The sequence below is a fragment of the Prosopis cineraria genome, unplaced genomic scaffold (genome assembly GCF_029017545.1).
Source record: "Prosopis cineraria cultivar Desert tree isolate PC_DT_omini unplaced genomic scaffold, ASM2901754v1 PC4, whole genome shotgun sequence".
In the NCBI taxonomy this organism is placed as follows: domain Eukaryota; kingdom Viridiplantae; phylum Streptophyta; class Magnoliopsida; order Fabales; family Fabaceae; genus Prosopis; species Prosopis cineraria.
This window is the reverse complement of record NW_026555335.1, coordinates 4,289,336-4,313,825: the sequence shown is the minus strand read 5'-3', so window position 1 is coordinate 4,313,825 and position 24,490 is coordinate 4,289,336. Positions and strand designations below refer to the sequence as shown.

General features: G+C 32.6%; 3 protein-coding genes across 3 annotated transcripts; 2 read left to right on the top strand and 1 right to left on the bottom strand.

The window, feature by feature from the left end:
• Window positions 1-1,682: 1,682 nt before the first annotated feature.
• On the top strand, window positions 1,683-3,477 carry LOC129308255 (ammonium transporter 1 member 1-like). The gene has a single exon (XM_054949317.1). It carries the CDS (start codon window positions 1,794-1,796, stop codon window positions 3,267-3,269), a length of 1,476 nt encoding a protein of 491 aa, XP_054805292.1. The 5' UTR covers window positions 1,683-1,793; the 3' UTR covers window positions 3,270-3,477.
• Window positions 3,478-7,629: 4,152 nt separating this feature from the next.
• Window positions 7,630-14,069, top strand: LOC129309728 (carboxyl-terminal-processing peptidase 2, chloroplastic). Its single transcript, XM_054951412.1, has 13 exons — window positions 7,630-7,875; window positions 8,134-8,467; window positions 8,615-8,764; window positions 9,930-10,012; window positions 10,250-10,458; window positions 11,099-11,167; window positions 11,466-11,584; window positions 11,853-11,928; window positions 12,002-12,043; window positions 12,719-12,827; window positions 13,282-13,379; window positions 13,465-13,558; window positions 13,640-14,069. The coding sequence occupies exons 1-13, from the start codon at window positions 7,816-7,818 to the stop codon at window positions 13,763-13,765; spliced, it is 1,569 nt and encodes a 522-aa protein (XP_054807387.1). The 5' UTR covers window positions 7,630-7,815; the 3' UTR covers window positions 13,766-14,069.
• Window positions 14,070-15,264: 1,195 nt separating this feature from the next.
• Window positions 15,265-19,119, bottom strand: LOC129308230 (uncharacterized). The gene is made up of 2 exons (XM_054949287.1): window positions 18,721-19,119; window positions 15,265-16,099 (listed from the first exon to the last, which is right to left on the bottom strand). Exons 1-2 carry the CDS (start codon window positions 19,099-19,101, stop codon window positions 15,584-15,586), a joined length of 897 nt encoding a protein of 298 aa, XP_054805262.1. The 5' UTR covers window positions 19,102-19,119; the 3' UTR covers window positions 15,265-15,583.
• Window positions 19,120-24,490: the final 5,371 nt, after the last annotated feature.

Genomic DNA, 24,490 nt, shown 5'->3' with positions numbered 1-24,490 from the left:
ATTAAAAGATTAAAAAGTATAAAATTGTGAGTCTTTAGTTGAGTATTAACTTAATTTTTTTATGTCTTCATCTTTTATTTATAGTGTCAGAATATTGGTAATCTTTTTCTTAAAGACTTAGCCGCTTTACTGAAGAATTAGGGATCTCGCGAACCATATGACATTATCCTTACTTCATGCCCTTCATTTTGGTAATCAGCCCGTTTACCAAAATATTTACATAAGGTAGGTTGTAACGTTACTTGAAATCATGTCCTTTCATGCCAATGGTCTAATATTTACAGCTGACGAAATTTCAATATATTTATTTATTGCGGCCTTTATCGAATATTGGGGCCAATTTTTTTTATTTATATTCAGCCTAACATTTTAATTATTTAACCCAATTAATTTTGTAACTTATTTAAATGATGTTTTATATTTTAATCTAAACGATGAGAAATAGAAATAAATAGATTCATAGGAGGTTCTGGACTCGTTCAAACAACTATACTGCTCCTATAATAATGCAGTTATTTCTTGTCAAGTTTAGGGACTCGCATTAACGCTGGTCGTTACTTCTACAGGTGATTATTTAAATATAAAAATTAAATTAATTTTTCTGACTTTGAAAATTGAATTAAATTAACTACAAAACAAAAATTCATTTCTTCCCATATTTGATCCTAATGCCCAATTGACTCTAAAACAATAATTATTTAGTCTAACTAAAGGTAACTATTTTAAAAGTTTTCAAAAGAGTTCTGCAGTTAAGCTTAAGATGTTACAACACATTCCATCACAGATCCATGTTCATTAGCGGTGAAGTTTTTATACTTTTGTACATTTGTTTTCTCCTTGTTTAAAAGATATAATTTGATATGTGCGCATGTAATGATCGATTTTTTTTTTGATAACAAAACTTTTAATTCTTTAAATTTGCTTTTGTTATCAATCTGATTTCTTAAATTTTAATTTTTATTGATTTAATCTCCTTTATCTTCTTAAACTATTATGAAAGTTCTTTAAATTTTAAAACAAAATTGATTTTCAAATTACATTAATGACTTGATATCTATATGTAACTAAATGATAATAAATCATTTTTTAAATCAGTTTAATTTTTATTAACATAATCCTCTAAATTGTATTTTGATTTTTAAAACTTTAGCGTTAATTTTTTTTATCTAAACAATTATAATTTACTTTTACTTATATACCTGTCATTAACATTCTGTAATTCATGTCATCAAATTTTAATAATGTTATTTTTTTAAAAATAACTAAATCAATAATCAAAGTAAATGTAAAAAATTAAATTGATGAAAGTTGAATTCAAAGAATCAAATTAATAATTGAAATAAATATAAAAGACAAAAAGCTGTATTATCACAATTTTGTTCTTACAAAAAGACTATTTCATTAATAATATTAACATATTTAATTTATATTTTTGTTTACATTATTAAAAAATCATATTTATATTTTAGAATTACTTTGATAATTTTTAATTCCTATCATCATATAACAGTTAAACAGTAAAATATCAAATAAAAATAAAAATTATTGATAAAATATACTAAATGTTACCTTAAACAAAATATGGACAAGTTAAAATAATATCATAATTCATTTTATCAATATATATATATATATAGATATATATAATCATTCATTTTTCTTTTGGACTGAATCATCAACCATTCACAGCCCTTCACTTCGAACATCATCAAACGGGAAACGACGGAGACTCCTCTTCGTTATCCACCCGCAGAAGCGTTCAGCTATTCCTTCACTACCCTCACGCCAAGGCAATGGAGAATTGCTCCGCGAACCTTACCCAGTACTTCGGTCCCAATCTCATCAACGCTACAGCCGCCGCCGACCTCATCTGCAGCACTTTCAACGATACCACCTTCGCCGTCGACAACACCTTCCTTCTCTTCTCTGCTTACCTCGTCTTCTCCATGCAGCTCGGCTTTGCCATGCTCTGCGCCGGCTCCGTTCGTGCCAAAAACACCATGAACATCATGCTCACCAACGTCCTCGATGCAGCCGCCGGTGGCCTCTTCTACTATCTCTTTGGCTTCGCTTTCGCCTTTGGATCCCCCTCCAACGTGTTCATTGGTCGTCATGCCTTCGGCCTCACCGACTTCCCGTCGAAGCTCTACGATTACAGCTATTTCCTTTACCAATGGGCCTTCGCCATCGCTGCCGCCGGCATAACCAGCGGCTCCATCGCGGAGCGGACTCAGTTCGTTGCTTACCTAATCTACTCCTCTTTCCTAACCGGCTTCGTTTACCCGGTTGTGTCTCATTGGGTCTGGTCCTCCGACGGTTGGGCTAACGCTGGTCGCCCAGAGTCAGACCTTCTATTCGGATCCGGCGCCATCGATTTCGCCGGGTCTGGTGTGGTCCACATGGTGGGCGGCGTCGCTGGTCTGTGGGGCGCACTCATAGAAGGGCCCAGGATTGGTCGATTTGACCATTCCGGTCGACCAGTCTCGCTTCGCGGGCACAGCGCGACCTTGGTTGTTCTAGGAACTTTCTTACTCTGGTTCGGATGGTACGGTTTTAACCCGGGTTCGTTCTTGAAGATTTTGAACCCTTACGAGCCTGGAAGCTACTACGGGCAGTGGAGCGCGGTAGGTAGAGCCGCCGTGACCACCACCTTAGCCGGTAGCACTGCTGCTCTGACGACTCTTTTTGGTAAGAGGATTGACTCGGGCCATTGGAACGTGACAGATGTGTGCAATGGGCTGCTCGGCGGGTTCGCCGCCATCACCGCCGGATGCTCCGTCGTGGAGCCGTGGGCGGCAATCATTTGCGGGTTCGTAGCGGCGGCGGTACTGATTTCGTGCAACAAACTGGCGGAGAAGATGAAGTTTGACGACCCGTTAGAGGCGGCACAGCTGCACGGCGGGTGCGGAGCGTGGGGTTTAATCTTCACGGCGCTGTTTGCGAAGAAGAAGTACGTGAACGAGGTGTACGGAGGACCGGCGGATCGGCCATACGGGTTGTTCATGGGAGGAGGGGCTAAGCTGTTGGCGGCAAATATAGTGGAGATTCTGGTGATTATTGGGTGGGTCAGCGTTACCATGGGCCCTCTGTTCTTGATTCTTCACAAGCTCCAACTATTGCGAATCTCCAGAGAAGATGAATTGGAGGGTATGGATCTCACCCGACACGGTGGGTTTGCGTATGCGTACGAGGATTCATCCTCAAGGAATGGGATGCAGTTGGAGATGGAAAGAATGCCGAATGCAGCAAGCGCTCAAACCACACAGTAGATTCTGCAAATATGATTTCAAGATGTTAATGTGACTGCATGTGTTATTGTTTGTATAAAATGTTGCATTGATGAGAAATGCTAAGTATTTGTGAAACACGATCAAAGAGATTACTCTGCACTTGCCATTAATGTGTATGTAAGCATGTTGGTGTAGGTTTAGTTGTTTGAAGCTAGCCTTTAATTTTTTTGAAAGTTTGAAGTCGGAAGTGGAATCCCTTCACTTTTTTTTTTTTATTTTTCTTCACTTTCTTCGTTCTCACCATTTATTATTTTTTTTTATTTAAAAAAATTATTTAATAAAAAAATTTGAATGATAGAGATGGGGACGTGAAGGAAAAGGGAGGAAAAAAAATGAAGAGATTCTTGCTCCAAGGAAGTGAGCGACTACAGCAGCAATTAATGAGAGCTTGGCAGTAGGGGAGGGTGATGGACTTCGTGGATATGGAGCGCAAAAGAACAAGGAGTAATAATGGCGCCAGGCCAACATGTTTGGAAGAGCAGACAGAGCTGAGGTTCATTGGTGATCTGGGTGAATGCATAGATTTGTGTCTTTTTGATGCGTGCCATAACTTTTGGCCAGCGCCACATGTTGTGGAGGGATTATATCTTCAAAAGATAAGCATGCCTCCTAATCTTCGCTGCAAAGTTGGAACTGTGTGATTTGTTTGTTTTTTAGTGAATAGTAAGAATGACCCTTCAAAACTACGCTGTATTATGTTTATGATGTTGGAGCGATGGTGTTAAATTTCCTGAGTTTGGTTTGAGGAGTGCTTATCATGCTGATAAAACATCTGAATTATTTAAATTTAAATTATTATTATATATTATATTTTTAAAAATAAAAAATTTATAAAAATTATAGAATAATTTTAATAATTTTTTATATAATTTAAATTTAATTTAAAGGGTTAAATTTAATATTAAAATTTTTATAATTACTATATACATCCGATTCTTTAAATTAAATTTGAATTATATTAAAAATAAAAAATTTATTAAAATTATTTTATATTTTTTATAAATTTTTATTTTAAAAAATAAAATATATAACAGTAATAATTTAAATTTTGGACCACATGTCTTATCACTGTGATGAGCGGCCTCCCCACGCGGATGGAAAACGAGGCCAGAGGAAAACTGAAGGCAAAAGCGACAGGTGGGGGGGGGGGGTTGGGTTTGGCCCCGGCGCATTGAACAGATAATAAAATATTATTTGCCGTTGCCTTGGGATATATCGACCAGTCTTACCATTTTCAATTTCTATCTCTTGACATGTTCCTGAATCTCGTGAGATACAGTAATTCATTCGGCGGATAGAGCAGCCGGTTTCCCCGCTATTTCTCGGCCATTTTGTTCGAGGAGTAATGAATCAAAGTGATGCTGAATAGTTAATTAAGAGGAAACAAATCTTGGCAACATAAATTATTTGGTTTGCTCATCATGGTCATGACTAGGAAAACAATCCGCACCTTGCCTAATCTCAGAGAGAAAATTATCCCCAGGGAGCTCGTCTAACAGTTGCTTCTTCTGTTTTTCTTTTCCCCTTCTCACAAATAATTGTATACCACATTGCTACCGCGCTCAAAGGTTTTGTTTTTTGTCTGTCTGTTTTTTTTTTTTTTTTCCTTCCCAGCGAAACTGCCGAAACATGTGAAACTCAAAATAAGCAATTGATCTTGGTTGATTAGCTGACGATGGGTCTTCGGAGTTAGTAGAAAACAATTGACACGACGCTAAGGGGGGATAGAGGTACATAGATTGAACCAACTAGTTTATCGTGACTACGAGTTCGTATTTCGCTTTAAAAATATAAGATTTTTTTTTTAATATAGAATATTAAAAAAATAATAATTAGAGATTTTATAAGAATATTAATAACAATTAAATATTTAAATTATTAAAATCTCAATAACAAACTATGACCCTTATTTGTAATTAAAAAAATATAAATATTCAGTTAGAAAATTTACGAAATACACTTGTGATTATTTATAATATTATTGAAAATTTACGAGAGTAAGTTATTAATCTTAATTTTTTGCTGTAAATATACAAATAAATTACTTAAAAAATTAAGCAAATGCACTTGAAATTATCTATAACATTAGTTAGAAACTTATGAAGTTTATTGTGAATTGTAAGTCAATCATCTACTATTTTTTTATCAATATATAGATAAATTACTGAAAAATTTACTAAATACATTTAAACTAATTGTACTATTAGTTAAAAATTTACTATAATAAATTGTGAATCAAAAGTAAATCATTTATAACTTTTTTCTATTGCTTGAAAAATAATAAAAAATAGTTGAAAATCTTTATAGTATTAGCTAGGTATTTACTGAAGTCTTGTGAATCTCAAACCAATTAATAAAAGATAATTTGTTGCAAGTACCATAGTTTGTTATTAAAATTCTAACAATCTAGATTCTTTAATTATTTTAAAGTTTTTATGAGATTCCTAATTGTCATGTTTCTTATTAAAAATATAAGGTATTTTAATATTTTAAGTGCAATTAATGAGATTTTTCAATATATAATTCTAATTGAGATATTTTATTAAATAAGAGTAAACATAAAAATGGCGTGTAATTTTAAAAATAATTAGCTAAATCATTTGGGTGCAATTCAATTAAAATTTATATGTGTCTTGTAACATTGAACGGAAGGAGTATATTGTTGCAGGCACTAAATTTAAAATAAATAACTTTATTTAAAATCTGATTATTATTTGTTTTTCTTTTAAATATAGTGATCTTTTTTGACCAGCTGTTTTAAATATAAGTATCCAAGAGAGTGTTTTCCACTCACAACTTCAATACAAGTATGTTGATACATATAATATTATTTATAAAAAATTACATCATATATAATTTATAAATATAATATGGCTTATTTTACAATCCACCCCCGTGTAGCTCCCCGAGTATTAATGCCCGAACAAAATGGACACTGGATCTGGAGCAAGTAATGTGGGCTGGACCGTGAATTGCGAGGCTTTTGATACGTTAATTATGTTGTGATCAATGCGAGCCAATTTCAAACCGCGACGTCTAATCCGAGCTTACAGTGAACTTGCCTGCCTAACCTGCAAGTTAGCTTGCTTTTATATATGTATATATATTTTTTTAAATTTCATTCCTCACCCTGCTCAGCTCGTTGCATTCAATCGCCATTCCCTAGACCTAATCTTCATTTCTCGTGCATTTGTTTTTACTTAAATATTGGTAAATCATGTTTTCATATTGACAAATTGTTGTTCCGATGTAGCAACAATTAATCTAGAATTAATAACAACTCACAAAAATGCTGGAAAACTTGATGTAAAAAATAAGGACAACGATAATAAATTTTTTAAATATATAAATGACAACCTGATTCTTTAAAATATCATAATTTTATTAAATTTCTTAAAAAAATTTTAACGTTAATGAATTAATATAAATGATCGAATTATTCTTGATTCTGTCGCAAGTTTTATTCAAATAATCATAACTTTTTTTTAAAATTGCAACAATACAATAATAAATTATAAGTTTGCATGTCAAATTCTTGATATTGCTAAAATGCTAGAAATAACAAGTGTCAATTACAAGTTTTTTTGAAAAATCATAATTTTTTCTTTAAAATTGCAAGAATGCAACAGTAAATCACAAGTTCACATGTTATGTATAATTTAATTATTTATATTAATTCATTAATGATAGAAAAAATTTGCAAGAACTTTAATTGAATTATAAGATTTCAAGAGATTACATTATGATTTATATAATTTAAAGTGATTTTATTATATTTTTCTTATAATATATCTTGTTTTTTTAGCATAATGTTAATAATTTGTCAATATTTTAGGAACAAGTGATACAAAATTAAACAAGTTAGATTTTGAAAATTAAGAACTTATTTATTTGAATATTCACAAACCACATTCATATATTACAAGTTTTTGTTTGGATATTAATAATAACTCATACAAGATAACAACTTTTCATGTAAATGCTCGGAAACAAAATTCATAATATGTATGTTTGTATATGCATTTATATATGTAATATTTGGTGATAGGTGGTTCATTGGTGGCTTATACTTTGATCAACCAAGGATTCAAGAGTTCAAATCTCTCTCGGTCTCTTGGCACATTTGATTGCCAGTGTTAGTGACACCCTCCCCATTGGCCATGAAGCTCCGGTGACAATGACACCTTAAAAAAAAAAAAAAGGAAAGAAAGAGAGACATTTTGATATCTGACACCTAAAACTTTATTTTAATTTTTAAAATGCGTCGAGCTTTAGTCTATTGCATATTCTTTAAGAGGGCCTGAGTGTGCTTCTCCCATTGTAAATTATGATAATTCTCTCTTTTTTAAGCATTTTGGTTTTCTTCTTCTAGTCGAGGCCCAAGGACCACTGGCACACGGAAGGATTAGACAGGATGAGTGCAAGGTAGGAAAACGCTTCGCACAAGAGAGCAGCGATAAGGTATCAGTATCACAGTGTATGCTGAAACCAAAAGCTTAAGAACACCGGGGCTTCACTTCTTCCCATGGAGGTCGTTAGCATCTCCATCAATGCTTCCATGGCCCCAAACTTCTCCATACCTCAGGTTCTCTATCTTTTCTCCCAAAGCTTCTATTTTCCTTTCTCTTCCCTTTTTTATTCTTCATGCATTAATTCGCCTTCTCCAATTTCATATTTCGTCCCTTCTTTCTGTTTGGTTATGACGAAAAGAAGGATAATTAGATGATTGAGTGTTACCTTTTTGTATATAATTGAGGGGAAAAATCTGTAATAGGCCAATGAAGAACGCATATGACGTTATGAACACCTCTTTAAGGTATTTTGGCCATTTGACTCCTTGCAGGTGTCAAAGTGGGAACCTATAGCTGTTGGGGTGATACGAACTCCATTTTCCTTAACGTATAACGGGAAAAGAGGTCCAAGCTTCAGAAGTAAAGGCTCTAAAACTGAATTTTCACTTCGTTTGGTACCCAGCTTCAGCAAAAGCTGTTCCGCTCACCGTAGTTTGTTTCCAATAACTTCTGGCTGGCTTACTGGATGGAGGAAAAATTCCAGTCTTAAAAGAATAACGCATTATTCAGTGAACTTCAGACAGCAGGCCTCATTTGTTTTTGTGCGGTTGGCTGTTGGAGTGATGTTGGTTATGTCATTTTCTCTTGTCTTCAGCAATTCATCCGGTGAGTATGATCTGTCCTCATACTAGACTTTCAATGGATAGCAGCATTAAAAGTTGACTTAGTTTTTTTTTTTTTTTTTTTATGCTCAACTTTTGTCACGTTAACGTCTTAATGATGCTTCCCTTTTTTGTGTCATTTCTTTCGAAGGGGCACTCACTGAAGAGAATCTCCTCTTTTTGGAGGCGTGGAGAACAATTGACCGAGCATATGTTGACAAAACTTTTAATGGACAAAGTTGGTTTAAGTATAGAGAAAATGCACTGCGCAATGAGCCCATGAACACTCGAGAAGAGACATGTATGGATTCTATTTTGTGAAGTTGATTATTTGATCTCCACTTTCTCCACGTCCCTTTGTTATGAAGATGTGACATCGGTAGTTACAGCTACCTCACACACGGGTTATTATCGACTTAGATGGCCTTGTAAACAAAATATGGTTAAATATATACATCATTTGTTTTTTAACCTCATTAGCAATACTCTGGCCAAAAGAGAAAACCACATTAGCAAACCAAGTAGACAATGATGAAAATAAAAGCCAGATAATGAAAATATAATAAGATGGTAAATTCTCCTTTTTTTCCGTACAGAACTATGCATAGTAGCTATAAGTTTTGAGGTGTAGGATCTGTCATTGGATCACTCTTTTAATTTCATAGCTTTAGCCCTACTTGATGAGAGTAGGAAGGTTTAATTGAAATATGGCAAGTTATTAGCAAAGATAAAGAAACTGAAGGGAGGAATAAGTGAAAAGTAGTGTTTTGTCAAATACAGATGCTTGAATGTCAGAAAAATTTTGAGGATTTCTTATCATGGTGAAGCTTACTAGCTTAGTCTGTTCTAGCCTCTCATCAATGCTTTGAATTTGTCACGTTTGCCTAGTATTGTGGTTATCAGAATCTTGTTCAGATCCTAAATTGGGAATATAAGTAGATCCTCTTTCATTAAAGCATGTTCTGGGTCCTTTTAGTAGTCTAATATATGAAGGAAGGTTATGAGAGAATCATGTGTACTGTATGCCATGATTGTCAAGAAATTAGAGAGGATGAGCCCAAAGGATCGAAGTTTCTCATCATCACAAAGAAGCTTACTTTTATACTTCCATGCATGTTATTTCAAACTGAAGTAGATGATGGAAAATATAATGCGACTGTTGGAGGACATGGCCCCCATTCATCATGTTATTTTTGTCTAGACTCTAGACTGATCAAGGTTAATTATAAATAGTACTCCTATCCTATTTTCCCTCTTCTGACCTTTTCATCAGTGATAGCCATATGATGCAAATTGTTTCAGGATAATCATGTAGTTAATTTTGAGATACCTGAAGATGAGTGGATCATCACATGTATATATAGTTGATTTTGAGATACCTGAAGATGAGTAGATCATCACATGTAGTCATAAATGATATATCTTCCTAATATGCTCCAAATTCCTAATGGTGTATTTGTACTCAGATTCAGCAATAAAGAAGATGCTTGCGACACTAGATGATCCTTTCACAAGGTTTCTGGAGCCTGACAAATTCAAAAGTTTGCGGGTATGAGGATCTTTCTTAAATTGACTTTTCCTTTGGTTTATTTAACATAAAGTCTTGAGTGCAGATATGGATATTACCATTACTTAATTCGGCAGAATACATGCATCACTTTATATTAATCTCAAATTATTTAGCTTACAGTCCTGACTGTAGATGTGGACATTGCCATTACTTAATCTGGCAGAATACATTCATCAGTATATATTAATCTCAAAAATAATGTTTTGTTGAAGGCAGTCTGGAACTCAAGGATCTCTTACAGGTGTGGGACTGTCAATAGGCTACCCTACAAAAGTTGATGGACCACCTGCTGGACTTGTCGTCATTTCAGCTTCTCCAGGAGGCCCTGCATATAGAGCTGGCGTTTTGTCAGGAGATGTTATTCTGGCAATTGATGATACAAGTACAGAAAGCATGGGGTTATATGATGCAGCAGAACGACTACAGTTGGTTTCCTCTCCTTGATGCAACTTTTACTATTAAATCAATATTCTCATCCAGGAATAGGTAGAATCCAAAAAGCAATGAAAGAAAAACAATGTTAATCTGGTGGAAAGATCAATAGATATAATTCAGTTCACATCTTAAAGTTGTCCTCCAGCAAGTAAAAAGTACAGCAATATGTTGATACAAGCATTGATGAGATTTAGTATCCCAAAAATAAAAATATATTGATGAAGTTTCAGATTGAATCTGCTAATGTGATACTGATGGAAGTTAGTTTTGCCAGAAGCATTTCTTCAGAAAGAGAGGGAAGGTTTTTTGATGTGCCTCTATCTCCTCAATGCTGTATGAGCTAATCATATATGGAATCTGTTGCCTTTGGTACTTAAGTATGACTGCCAATCATTAGGTCTAAGCATGAAGCGTAAATTTATGCACCAGCAGTTATCTAGAGCATGGCATCTAGTTATGTCACTATAATTTAGTTTCCAAGAAATTTCTAAAATTCTGGCCCTTCCTAGTTTTGAACACCACGTCTTTATGCAATTGAACGTACATTTCAAAGCATGGATCTTCTTGACATGCTCAGTATTTTCCTTGATTATGATATTGGGTTGCCTGACCTTCAAAAGGAAATTGCAGGGGACCTGATGGAAGCTCTGTAGCCTTGACCCTTCGGAGTGGTCAGGAAGTAAAGCACCTATCATTGATGTAAGTATATCTTGATTTTACTTTTTTTTTTTAATTTGGTGAATTACACTTTTTTTTTCCGTGCAAATAGGATATAGGCTTGAAGTTCAGAAGTACTTTTTATTTATGAGGATACTTAGAAAAGCTAGTTTTATAATGTATCACTAGGTTCAACTAAGCTACCGATGGTAAGTGTAGTATGTTTCCCACTTAAATTATTTTGTTGAAATGGTCATTGTTGTCATCATGAGGTTTTTTGGTTTATTATCTCTACTGTTCTCTTTTAGATTTCTCTTAAGTAAGATTTTCTGCCTTCCAGGCGAGAGAAAGTTTCATTGAATCCAGTAAAGTCAAGATTATGCAAGCTGCCTGCTTCAGGAAATGATTCCCCGTCAATTGGTTATATCAAACTAACAGCTTTCAACCAAAAGGCATCCAGTAAGTAGTGAATCGCTTATCAAGCTCTTATATTACAAAGATATGATACATCAAAACCAATTTGGATTTTCTTCCTCTTCCATATATGATTGTTTTGTGAATCATTTAATGCACAAGTTGAAGGAACATCTGAAGATTTTTTTTTGGGGGTTACAATGTGAAGAATGAAGTTACGTGTGTGTTAAATGAAATGTGATTTAGATAGTTGAAAGTTTTTCTAGTTTTACTGTGTCCTTGCTTTTGTAATTTTAATCTTTGTCCCTTGCAGATGCTGTCAAGGAAGCAATCAATACATTGAGGACCGATAATGTTAATGCGTTTGTTTTGGACCTTAGAGATAATAGGTGATTTAGCATTTCCTCCTTTATGCTTTTGCCTACTGGCAGGGTGTCTCTCTGAAGCATATATTTACTGCAGTGGTGGTCTCTTCCCAGAAGGAATCGAGATTGCCAAAATTTGGTAAGATATGCTTATCAACTACTGGCAAACTGACATGTTATATTGCACAACACAATTATTTCCTATGCATGTGCTAAGGCCAGCACCCCAGTGTTCTTAGCTTTTCCCTGCAATTTCTTTCTGTATTTGTTGAATGGAAAAAAACAGGTTGGTGATGGTAGGTTGTACTCTAGAGTTTGTAATAGAATTTTTTAAATGAAGAAGCAAATGGACATTTTGTAAATGAAGAAGCAATTTTGTAAAACAAACTGATGCGTGCATTTCATGTTTCTAGAAATGGAAATAATTGAAAGACTATTTTGTGATATACTAAAAAGATATTCTATTTTCAGACAACACCAAGCAATACCTAGACAACAATCAAATTTTCTTTGCTCGCTTTAAATTAAATTAAATGGGTACGTCATATCAAATGCTTGTACCTAAATGTTTATCACACTTTTACGTGTTTCTTAATGTACATATAATTAACACAAGCGCTGCTTAACCGTCCTATGACCATATTATCAGAAGTACCTTTGCCAAAGTGGTTTAGCATTGAAATGCAAACCTTGGGTGTCAGGTTCTTTCAATATTTAACATCCAATTGGGATTCTTAATTTTACTTTATATACTTGTGTGAAAGTAATATTATGTTAACTTCATCTTGAATTTCTAACATATATTTCTAATCAGGTTGGACAAAGGTGTGATTGTATATATTTGCGATAGTCGTGGTGTTCGAGATATACTGGACACAGATGGAAGCAATGCCATAGCAACATCAGAACCTCTTGCTGTATTGGTATCTCTTTTATTTTTTCTAGTTGCATTGATTTCATTTGGTATCAGAGATTGTGACAAGGGTAACCTTTTCATCTTTAAATTGCTTATTCTTGCTGTAATGTTGATATGAAATCCGATAGTCTTCGCTCAATTAGCATCTCCCCTAAACTTGTGCCGGAGGTCCTGATGCGATTCACATGGATTTATCAATTTTATATTGTACCTTTCTCACTCTCTGTGCCCCAGTCCATGTGCCCTCTTTATTACCAAGAAAAGGGAAATCTTTGGGTGTGAGGGTTCTGGTATCTGTGCTTGCGTCAAAATGATTTTTATCTGGGTTAAAAAGTTCTGTCCTTCAGAATTCCAATTTCTGTTATGTGTTTTATATACTGGTCCATTTGAGATCAATCAGTATTTGATTTAAATAAGGTATCCTATTTAACTTTTCTGTTATTTTCTTGAGCCAATCTTAGGTGAACAAGGGAACAGCTAGTGCAAGTGAAATATTGGCTGGTGCGTTGAAAGATAATAAACGGGCCATCTTATTTGGAGAACCCACATTTGGAAAAGGGTAGTTAACTTTGCTCACGTTTAAATTAAGCAAGCCAAACCAAAATTCCCCATTCGCTCACATCAAGTGCTCTTCTTACCTGCAGGAAGATTCAGTCAGTATTCGAGCTCTCCGATGGTTCAGGATTGGTCGTTACTGTTGCTCGTTATGAGACACCTGACCACACCGATATCGACAAGGTGTGATCTTCATGACTCTTCAATCGCTATATCTTCCTTCCCAACTTCTTCCTCTTACTTAACCTCTGGACTTATGTATAGGTTGGCATCATGCCCGACCACCCTCTGCCAGCATCCTTTCCTAAGGACGAGGATAGCTTTTGCAACTGCCTCCAGGATCCTGCTTCTTCTTGTCATGTCAATAGAGTACAGCTATTTGCAAGATGATGACTGTCTTGTCATGCTAATTTCTGAGAAAAGAGAGCAATTCTTTGACAACAAGTAATGAGTTTTGCTGATTGTTGATGGCTGATGAAGTGATGATCACATTTGTCTCTAATTGAAGAAACAGTAGTGAGTGCTACCGATTCCCTTGTTATTTGGTTCTTCCTTTCTGTTTGGTGTAAAACGTAAACAACATTCCCACGATCTGAAACGTCAAAATGTAATGAAGCCAACATGAAACATGATGGCATGTGATCATAAAAGCATGACAATGCCGTTGCATTAAAAAGGAGCCATTTTATGCGAATATCTTTTGGATAATTCCATATGATTGATTTTATTAGATGTTTTGAAAGTATTTTAAATTTAAATGGATAGTGGTTGTAACGTCTGAAAGAAAATTCCTTTGAGTGAAGCTTACCTATCACGTGTGTGTATTAAAAATTATGGCGATGATGATGAAAGCGTATGAGTTCTCATCGCAACAATTCAGGTTCGATGGAATCAAACTCAATGCGTTCTTTCACTGGATGCTTGGACCGAAATGGTTAGTTATTACTCGATCCATGTCCTTTGCAAACAGAAATTGAATACAAAAGTAAATGCAGAGAAACTGGGATTGCATCTCGGAGCTTTGCAAAGATAACGAAATGTTTCTTCTTTCTTCAGAGAATTAACAATTCCTTTAGCTGTGACGATCTAAGCATTCTTTGGACTTTGGAGACGCTTATTCATGAGTCTTTGAGAAGAGCGAACCATCTTTGCGATGTTTCATTTGATGACTTAAATCTTCAACGACGTTTAACCCGTCAGCCAATTCAACAAACTGACATTATATCATTCTACTAATTCAGCCGGACCGACGATTTGCCCGTCTGAATTCCTTGGCGCCCACGAATTGGTTCACAAACCCATGAAAAAAGAACTTCTATTTCAAAAAAAAAAAAAAAAACATTTGCCACTTTCCTGTGATCACTTTCACATTTAAAAGTCCCGTTGGGCTTTATCCGAGACTAAATTCTAATTATTCTATATTCAGGTGATTTTAAAGGCTTATTTCACATCGACCTGGTGAACGTAGATTTACACTTTTAATCCCACTATAGAACGTTGAACAATTTTATTTGGTTTTTAATAAGCTTAAGAAAGTGTCGTGATCATGCATAAGGTAAAACAAACAAGTCTCTAGGCATTATGCCAGCCAGGGCATCAAGTACCACACCGGAGGCCTGACACAACAAACGAGTAGGGTGCAGAAAAACATTGAACATGATTTACCTATCCTTTGCTACTAGGATGAAGGCTATGGTACAAATCGTCATGAGTTCGACAAAAATTACATAAAAGCTCAATTCCTTCACAGAATTGTCAAACAGATTTAAAAAAAAAAACACACACACACATCCAATAATCATCCAAATAAATTATTCATAAACAATGATTAATACAAAATAGTTATTATTAAAATGAAAACGTAAATTTGTTTTTTTCTAGAATAGAACTCATTGTTAATCCTTGTCTATAATTAATTTGTTTGAGTAATCCTTGAATATGATTTTCTCATAAGAATTTGACCAATTATTATCAAGAATTTATACCTCAACAAAATGAGCCTGGTTTCCCCATGCACAAGTACTACAGAGCTTACAACAGGACATATTCAATACACGACGCACAATGTACTCGCTCAACGGAACCTTCTGATTCAACCGGAACTTGAAACGTCTTAAAGTGGAAGATAGTTACTTGAATTTTCCTCATCCAAGCAAGATTCATCAAAATAATCCCAAGGCCGACACAGATGGCGGTGAGTGGTGACTACTACAGCATTTTAGTCCATGAGCCCAGAAAAGGAAAAAGAGCAATCAGCAATCTCACTAGAAGAGGCCTGTCACTTTTCCTCACTGTCCTACTCAACTTGCCTTTTTCCTCGGCAAATCTTTCAGATCCATTTGCCACTCGAGATGACCTTGTTGTCGGGCCAGCTCTATCCAAATCATCCCACCCACCAAAACTAGGTGCACTAGACTTATCCCTACCAAAGGAACCATTATCCACCCATGATTGGTAGCTTGTCTTTCCCTTTCTTCTTCCCTGAGTTTCTCCCGGTTCTTCCTCAACTTTGGAGCCACTTACCGTGCTGGCTGATGACTTCCTCCTCATCCGGGACTTGCGTTTTGGCTTGCTCTTATCCCTTCCCCACAATTTCTCAAATGCTAGTGCAAGTGCTGACTGACCAAGGGGGAGTGCTAATGCCATGAGGAAAGCTTTTGGGCCAGTAGCCACCAACCAAGAAACGATTATGATTGGAAAAGTCCAACCATAGGATTTGAAAACCTGCACTGATGAAATGATATGTATTGGAACACTTGTAACAATTGAAAAGTTGATGTAATTACTAATTAGACACATACAGGATGATGGAAGTCTTGAGGAACCTTATCTCATATAGTAGACAATTCAATTAAAGATGACGTCTCAGAGTAAGTGAATTATTTTATTTTATTTTTTTAATCATTCTTTGAATGATAATCATTCTTTTATATAGGATGGCAGGGGCATTAAATATCTTCATGGAGAAACCAAATTACATAGGTTAAATAAAAGTAGAAATCATAAGTAACTTGGGAGGGAATACAGAAAAATACATATAGAAGCTTTAGAAGAGCCTTTAGAGCATCAGATGTGAAGTTAAGCACAAAATTATTAGATATAAATGGCAGACAAAGCTATTTAAGCTGCAAGAGCCACATCACCCTGATATACTGCCTTACAAGAAAACTAGACACTTGTTTGAGCTGATGTTCACTAGATTATCTAACTACTTACCAGCTGTTTAGAATCAGAGGAACCTGTTAGGGTTTGAATTACGGTTACAAATTTATAATTGAAACATTTGTTGGTCACGGTGCCTTCATGCCTCTCTCTCTCTCTCATCACTCATGCATAGTTATTTTGTAGAATGTACTTATCAAAAGTCCAGATATTGAATCAAAATTATGTCTTTGTAAACTAGTAGTGATGACTGAAGTAGGAAATCTCCTGCTGAAATGACAAATCATTTCTTCCTGAATAGGATAAATTGACCAGAAGTTATGCATATCCAGATTATTAATATTGAATAATGAAGCGCATCTATGGCCCTGTAAATTCTAAGATTGGTAGCCAAACTAAAATCTGAATGTGTTGAAACACAACCAACTTAAATGCTCAACTTGCCAGGCAACTGCTTGCCTCAACAAAGAACTTCACACAAGGAACAACTACCTAATGCTGAGACTATGCTAAGTAGGGTGTGCAGTGGTTGCTTATTGATGCCTTCAACAAAAAACTACACCAAAATTAAATTGTCTGCCAATTTTGTAAAGAATCACGTTTCTCTAAATTAGACATTATTTAAAAATATTATAATTATAATTATAATTTTCTGGTAACGTGAGAGCATTGGTTTCCATAATGCCAAAGGTATAACGTAAAAAAATTTTCTTCCCTTATCATCTGTCAATTTTTAAATGCATTAATAACTGAGATAACACTTGGCAGAAAGCAAGAGTTCAGTAAGACATTTTATTTGCGGCTTGCATCTTATCTAACTTCGTCTATGCCAACTGTTCCACATCTTACTATATATGGGTATATCAGGTTTGAGTTACTGCTCCATGCATGGCAACAGTTCACTTATTAGACTAATTAACCGCAATCTAATGTCTGAATGAAAATACACATGTAGAGTTGCACTAGGTTTATTTTAATTATTATAAAAAAAATCATAATTGGAAAAGTGAAATTATAAATTACTCTGATAGCTCTTCAAGTGCAACAAAAATATAAAACGAACAATAATAATCTTGGCATCTATCAATGTCTCTTCTATCTCTGTGGCAATAAAAATAAAGGAGAGATCCCAATGTCCAGCCTAATTGTTATTTATGTAATTTATGAACTATGAATGCCAAGAAATGAGAGAGAAATGGAAAATACGGTTCATTCTAGTCAATGTAAATTGATATAGATAATAAAATCAATAGCAAATTGTACTATTCATAAGCCATAAATAGCGTAGCTTATCTTAGACTCCGTGCAATGCAAGGAAACGTGTCGAGCTGTCCTAATACTTGAAAACTTCTTCTTCATCTTCTTTTTATATAGAATATTTAAAATGACATGCATTTCAACACACAAGCGATAATCAATATAAATAATAAAATACTCAAGCCAATACTCATATAAAAAGCCATATGGCCGACTGCACTTAATTAGTGGGATAAGTGTTGCAGTAGTATATAGCAAGCCAATACTTACAAGCAATTAATAAGCTATGGAAGCTAACCTCAAACTCCAACACGGGAAATGCGTCTAGCTTGCCTAGTACTTGTAAACTTCTTTGTTATTAAGAATTTGAGGATGACATATGCGTTTCAACACGTAAGTGATAATTTTCAAATTTTATATATTGTTATATTCAAACATCTTATAAATAGTTCAAAGAAAAGATTTTGTCCCCAGAGAGAGAGAGAGAGAGAGAAGATTATAGATAACGCTTATCCCGAAAGAAAAGAAAACACTCAATTAGCAAGAAATCAAGAGGCTGTTAAATTTCTGTTAAAAAAAAAAAAAAGAGGCTGTTATATTGTATGGGATAAACTGGTACTCCTTTCGTTCAGGACTACAAAGCATTTTTTTCCTACTCTTTTCATATTTGAAAATATAAGAGATTTAGTGTTTTTCAAGAGTAATTAATAAAGTTTTTTTTCCAAAAACGTCTTTAACAAATATTTGGAATTAATGAGATTTTTAGGGTGGATATCATCGGTTAGTTAGCTAAAAATGCCTAATAATTTTGAAGGCAGAGAGTTTATTATTCTGATATTCGGTATTCGTAATTCTGGGATCATAAACCCAAGCACAGGACCAACACACATAAAATAAGCTTAGTAACCAAGGTAAAATTAATTCACCTTGAAAATCCATATGCCATCAATGGCCTCTTCCCAGGTCCAACTTGTATCATCCTCGAATTCTGGTGGCTCATCGGACCACCACCACCGTCTCTTCTTCCCATATTCCTCTTCGTCGTCGTAGTCGTCCTCCGCGCCTTTGCCTCTGAAATTGAAGTTAAATTTTCGGTCTCGGACGGTTTCGGCATTGGAATCCCAACGGGGGTACTTGATGGAGAAGTAGATACGAGTGAGAGAGAATGGTCTAGGGTTAGAGAGGTGGGGAGGTGAAGGGGGTGGGGGCAGAAGGAATCGCCACGGACAAGGTTGAAGTCGGAGTCGAGGAACGCTGGAGAAGAGGCGCGAGCAGTGATGGGCTTCCATTTGCCACGTCCTCATCATCTTTCTCCATGACTCATCATCAATTTCAATTCTTCCATTTTTTTTTTGTTTATGTAAAAATTTTATAAATAAAAATTCTTACCTCGCCTCGAATTTTTAATTTACAAATGACCGTATTATTATTTGTAATCAATATCAAGATTAGCATTGTCATTGTGTAAGGATGATACGTACAAATCTAGAAATGTAATCAATATCAATATAAAGTATTAAAATTCTAACCAAACATGGTATTCTTAGGGCCCGTTTGAATTATCAATTAAGTATAATTAATTATTAATAATTAATTTTAATTATAATTAATAATATTATAATGCAATTTATTTGAATGTCATATTTTTTTAAATTAACTTTAATAAAATTAAAAATATTTAAATAATTTATTCAAAATTAATTTTAACTGTATAAATTATTATAAAAGACATTACTTTTTAAAATTAAATTATTTATATATTTGTATACAATATCATTAAATTTATTAAATTTTACTTAAGAAGTAAAATATATTATTTAAATTACATATTTGATTAATTATAAAAATTTAAATTATATCAATATTAATAATTTAATTTACGTAAATAAATAATTTAATATATTTTCGTTCAAATAAATTTAATAAAATAAAAAGATTTAATTTTTAAATATCAAACATCAATTTTACAATAATTAATGAATATAATAATATATAAATAGATCTCTAATGATATTATGGATATGAGCCAACGAAGATGTTAAGCATTATCTTAAAATTTTGACAACATAAAAAATGTAGCAATGTAATAAATGAAGCAAAAATCTCTCTCTTTTTCTCTGTGGACCTTTACAACAATCTTTATAATGATCATAAATTTTAAATTAAATTAAATTAAATTTTCTCTGCCAATTAATATTTTTTTTTAATTAGCTTTATAGTAAGTGTTAAGTAGGGAGTGGTAATTCACATGAATTTATGTTAGCAATTTTTTTAAATATTTAAAATTTAAATTTTATTAAAAAAATGAAAGAGAAGAGAAGAGAGTTTGATTTTATTTTTATTAAATTTTGTGTCTTTCTTATAATTTTTTTTTGCCTTTTTTTATAATTTTTCCAATATTTTTTTTTAGTTTTTTCACATATGCTCATATTCGTGGGTTTTGAAAAAAATTGATTAAATGATTTTTCAGGTGTTGGGGTTATCACTTAGAAAATTGATATTTTGAGTTAAAAAAATCGATTTTTTACATATCGAAACACGCACTTAACGGTCTGTTTGAATATATTTTTAAAAATTGATTCTGATCCTAATATTATGGTTTTGGAAATTTTTATTCAAACAAAACAATCTTTCAAAAATTCATTTAATTTTTCAAATTTTGTTTGGAAGAAGCTGAATTTTGTTCACTTATATTTTAAAAGTAAAATTCACTTATCAAGTCATGCTATTTATAAATTAATTAATAGTAAAATTTACTTGTCATCAAGTTTAGTATTATAGTTTACGAGATGCAACGTCTCTTTTATTGTCTTCACTGAATAATCATTAATATTTCAATATATAATTTTAAAACAACAATAAATCGTACTCCCTCCATTTAAAAATATAAGACATTTTTTAATAAGTTAGATATTTAAAAATGTGAGGTATTTTTAGTCTTTCAAGATATAATAATTTTTTTTTTAAAGTGCCTTCATTAATAGTGATTTTATATTTATTATAGGGTGTTTGATTGTGACACACCAAATTTTTTTTAAATAATTTAACTCAACCATAGTTGGGTTACAGCCACCCAACACATTTTATATCAATAATTTTAATATAAAAATATTTTATAATTGGTTTTAACTCGCACAATACAACATTTCAGTTAAATTTTTACCTCCCATATATCATTAGACTAAATCACATTTGTCCATCCTTATACTCCCAACAAGTAAACTAAATCACATTTGTCCATCCTTATACTCCCAACCAGTAAAATAAATAATTTAGTCAATTTTCAAAACAAGCCAGTGGCCTCATAATCATACCATTTCAACCAATCTAAAGTAAACCAAATATTAAAATTACAGTCATCCAAAGTGTACTAAAAATAAAAATAGTTTGAAAGGCATGATTATATTTATATATTTATATAATTGTCAATAAACAAAAAGCCATAATATTAACAATATAAAACATTATAAATCATAAATCAAATATCCAAAAGAGACGGTGGATCTATACCACTAAACCTCTGGGACTCCTCTATGTGTCACTCGTGGCTCTTTTTTTGAAAATTGTTAATCACATAATGAGACTCAAAAGTCCCAATAACCAAAGCCAATTTATGATAGTGTGTACAAACAATTAAGTGTGTGCTTACTAAGTGGGAACCAAAAATAATATAATTCTAATAAAATATAAAAAATATTACAATACACACAAACAACCATCCTTATATTCCTCCATTAACCTCGAGCCGTAACCCTCACTCAGTGCTAAATTATCCTGCCAAAGGTAGATTAGTCCGAGCCCTTACAAGCTACCTATTGAGCTCCAATAGGGGCGTATCACATGGCACATAAATACAACAATAATAGCAAGTCTCCCAACACCTCCCATAATAATCAAACAAATTCATAATAATATTGCACAATTATACAATATTACAAAATTCATAATTTTTTCAATAATCACCCAACTAACATGAAGTAATACTAATCACAAATTAAAAGCATGATTACCTCGTGGCTTTTTTAATAAATTATTCCTTATAATTTCTCTTCCACCACAATCTTCACCAATAATACAATCTACAAATAACATATTATTTATAAATATTAGTTTCAATTTTTAAAACTAATAAAATAATTCTAATAATAGAATTAAAAATATAACATAATTTATAATCTCAATCTTAATACAAATCTAGAATCAATATTATTAAGTAAAATTTTTAACTCCTCTTTTAATTATTAATAAACATTAATAATCTAAAAATCAACTTCTAAACTAATTTTTATTATCAAAATTTTCTTTTTATTTTATAAATTCACACCTAAAATACTTAAAAATTAAAAATTAAATATCTAGCTTACTCATAATCTTATAGCCAGAATAATTCATTTCTCATCCCAAATAATCATCTAAACCTCAATAAATCAACATATATTTTCAAATTTAATAAAAATCTAATCTAGAATTTGATCCTTAAGCCACAAATTCAAAGATTATTAATAAATTTATACTCTAGAATATTTATTATACTACTAACAATCTCAAAAACTATATTTATTCAATATAAATTCACCCCTCTTCCAAATTCTAAATTTTTTGCCACCACAAAATCAGAAATCAAAGAGGAAAAATGATTAAGAAAAATTTTTAGAACACATACTTAATTTTGAAAAGCTTGAAATCACACCCTAAATATCCTATTAAAAACTCTTATCTTAAAAATTCAAATCTTTCGCAATGGCAACTCACGCTCACAGACGCTCTCTCTGATTGCACACGAAAGAGGAAGGAAATGAAGAAAAATGAAAAGAGAACGGTGGCTTTTTAAAAATGAATGTGGGTCCTAAAATTTTTTTTATTATTTTCCTCTTTCCTCTCTCTTCTTTCTTTTGTTTTTATTATTATTATTGTATATACATAATCATTGCACCGAGAGAGTGTCGGAAGTTCACTTCTTCTTCCCTTTTTTTTTATTCATACCTTTTCTCTTTTTTTATAATAATAATAATAATTTAATAATATTTTTTTAATTAATTAATTAATAATTTTTTTAAAAAAATTAATTTAAAATTATATCCTAAGTTAGATTCAATAATTATTTTCTACTAATTTGCTTAGCTCTAAATATTTTTTAAAATTTTTATTAACCTAAATTAACTATTAAAATTTAAATTGGGATGTTACATTAATAGAGGGTAAATATTAAAAGATAAGGTTAGTTTAAAAGTAGATAACTATTTTATTAAGAGGTAAAATTTAATTAAAAATACTTTATATTTTTGAATGGAGTGAGTATGTCATTCCTAAATGATAAATCTCCTAGTTTCATGGTCTTTCTTTTACACACACGTATATAAAATCTTTTGGGATGAGCCACACAAGAGCTTAATACTGTAAAGAATTTATCTTTTAATTAAGTTACTTAATAAAATTTAAAATTACATATTATTTTTATATTTACTCTTATTTGATATAGTCTCAATCAAAAAAACTTTATTAATTACAACCTCAATTAAATGCATTTTTGAAAAAGGAAAAATTTCAGTGAGGACCTTTTGACTTGACCAAATTTCACTGTACAGGTGAGGATTGAAATCAAGTTAGAGAGCTGAATGAGTGACCTTATTGTTCCTGATAAAGCTAGACGCACGAACGATTTGTGTTAGGAAATTAGCAATTGATGTTTGAAAAATGAATAATTGATGTATGTAAAATTTGTAGCTCTCGTTAATAGCATAACACCAATGTGAATACAAACAAATAAAGCTAATTACATGAACAACTCTTGTAGGAAAAATGAACAACTGACGTGGATGGAATGAGAATTGTAAATTTATAGTGGTGTTATGAAGAGTTACAAATTTCACATATATCAATTGTTCATTTTTCATGTATTAGAAATTAATTTCTTTACAAGAATTGTTCATGTTTCTAGTTTCACTGAAACAATACGGGTTTTTCAATCAGCTTTTTAATTTCACTTCAGTTCCCCACGTATGCAATGAAATTTTATAATTTTAACTTAAATTAAGTTTGGTCTATGAGTTTTCACTGAAAATTTCCCTTTCAAAAAAACCTTATTAACCTCACCTTGATAAGTTCAAAATATTTTTTTTTTGCATGATACTTCAAAAAAAAAATCTTATAATCTTGAGCAAAGAGAGTGTATGTGTATGACAAGATGTGGAGGAAGAGTTAGGAATAGGAGGAGAGCTTGGCCTATAGTTTAGCCCGTTAAGGTTTAGGCCTTCAAGACCTACTTCCCTAGTTTTCATCATTTTATGAAGTTCAACTATAATTGTTTGGGTTTAAAATTGTTTTTTTCAAACTTAAATTTGATATCATCACATGTCACATCTAACTTATATAATATAAATCCAATATCCAAGATACTAAATAAACAAATCCAAACTATAAAGGATTGAATATAAACATTTTAAATTTTAAATTGCAATGTACAAAATTAAATCTTTCACAATCATAGTCTCCATAGTTCAAAAATAAAATATTTGAATCTTGAGTTGAAGCAACTCTTTCGCTAGAGCTTCGAGCACTTGCTTTTTGGGTTGGAGAATCCAAATGGATGAGCAAGATAGTTACATGTATTCAGTTTTCTTACATAAACTCAAAAAATAAGATAAAGGAGCCTATGAGTTAGATTGTGTCCGAGCCTATTATTTAGGATTTAACCTT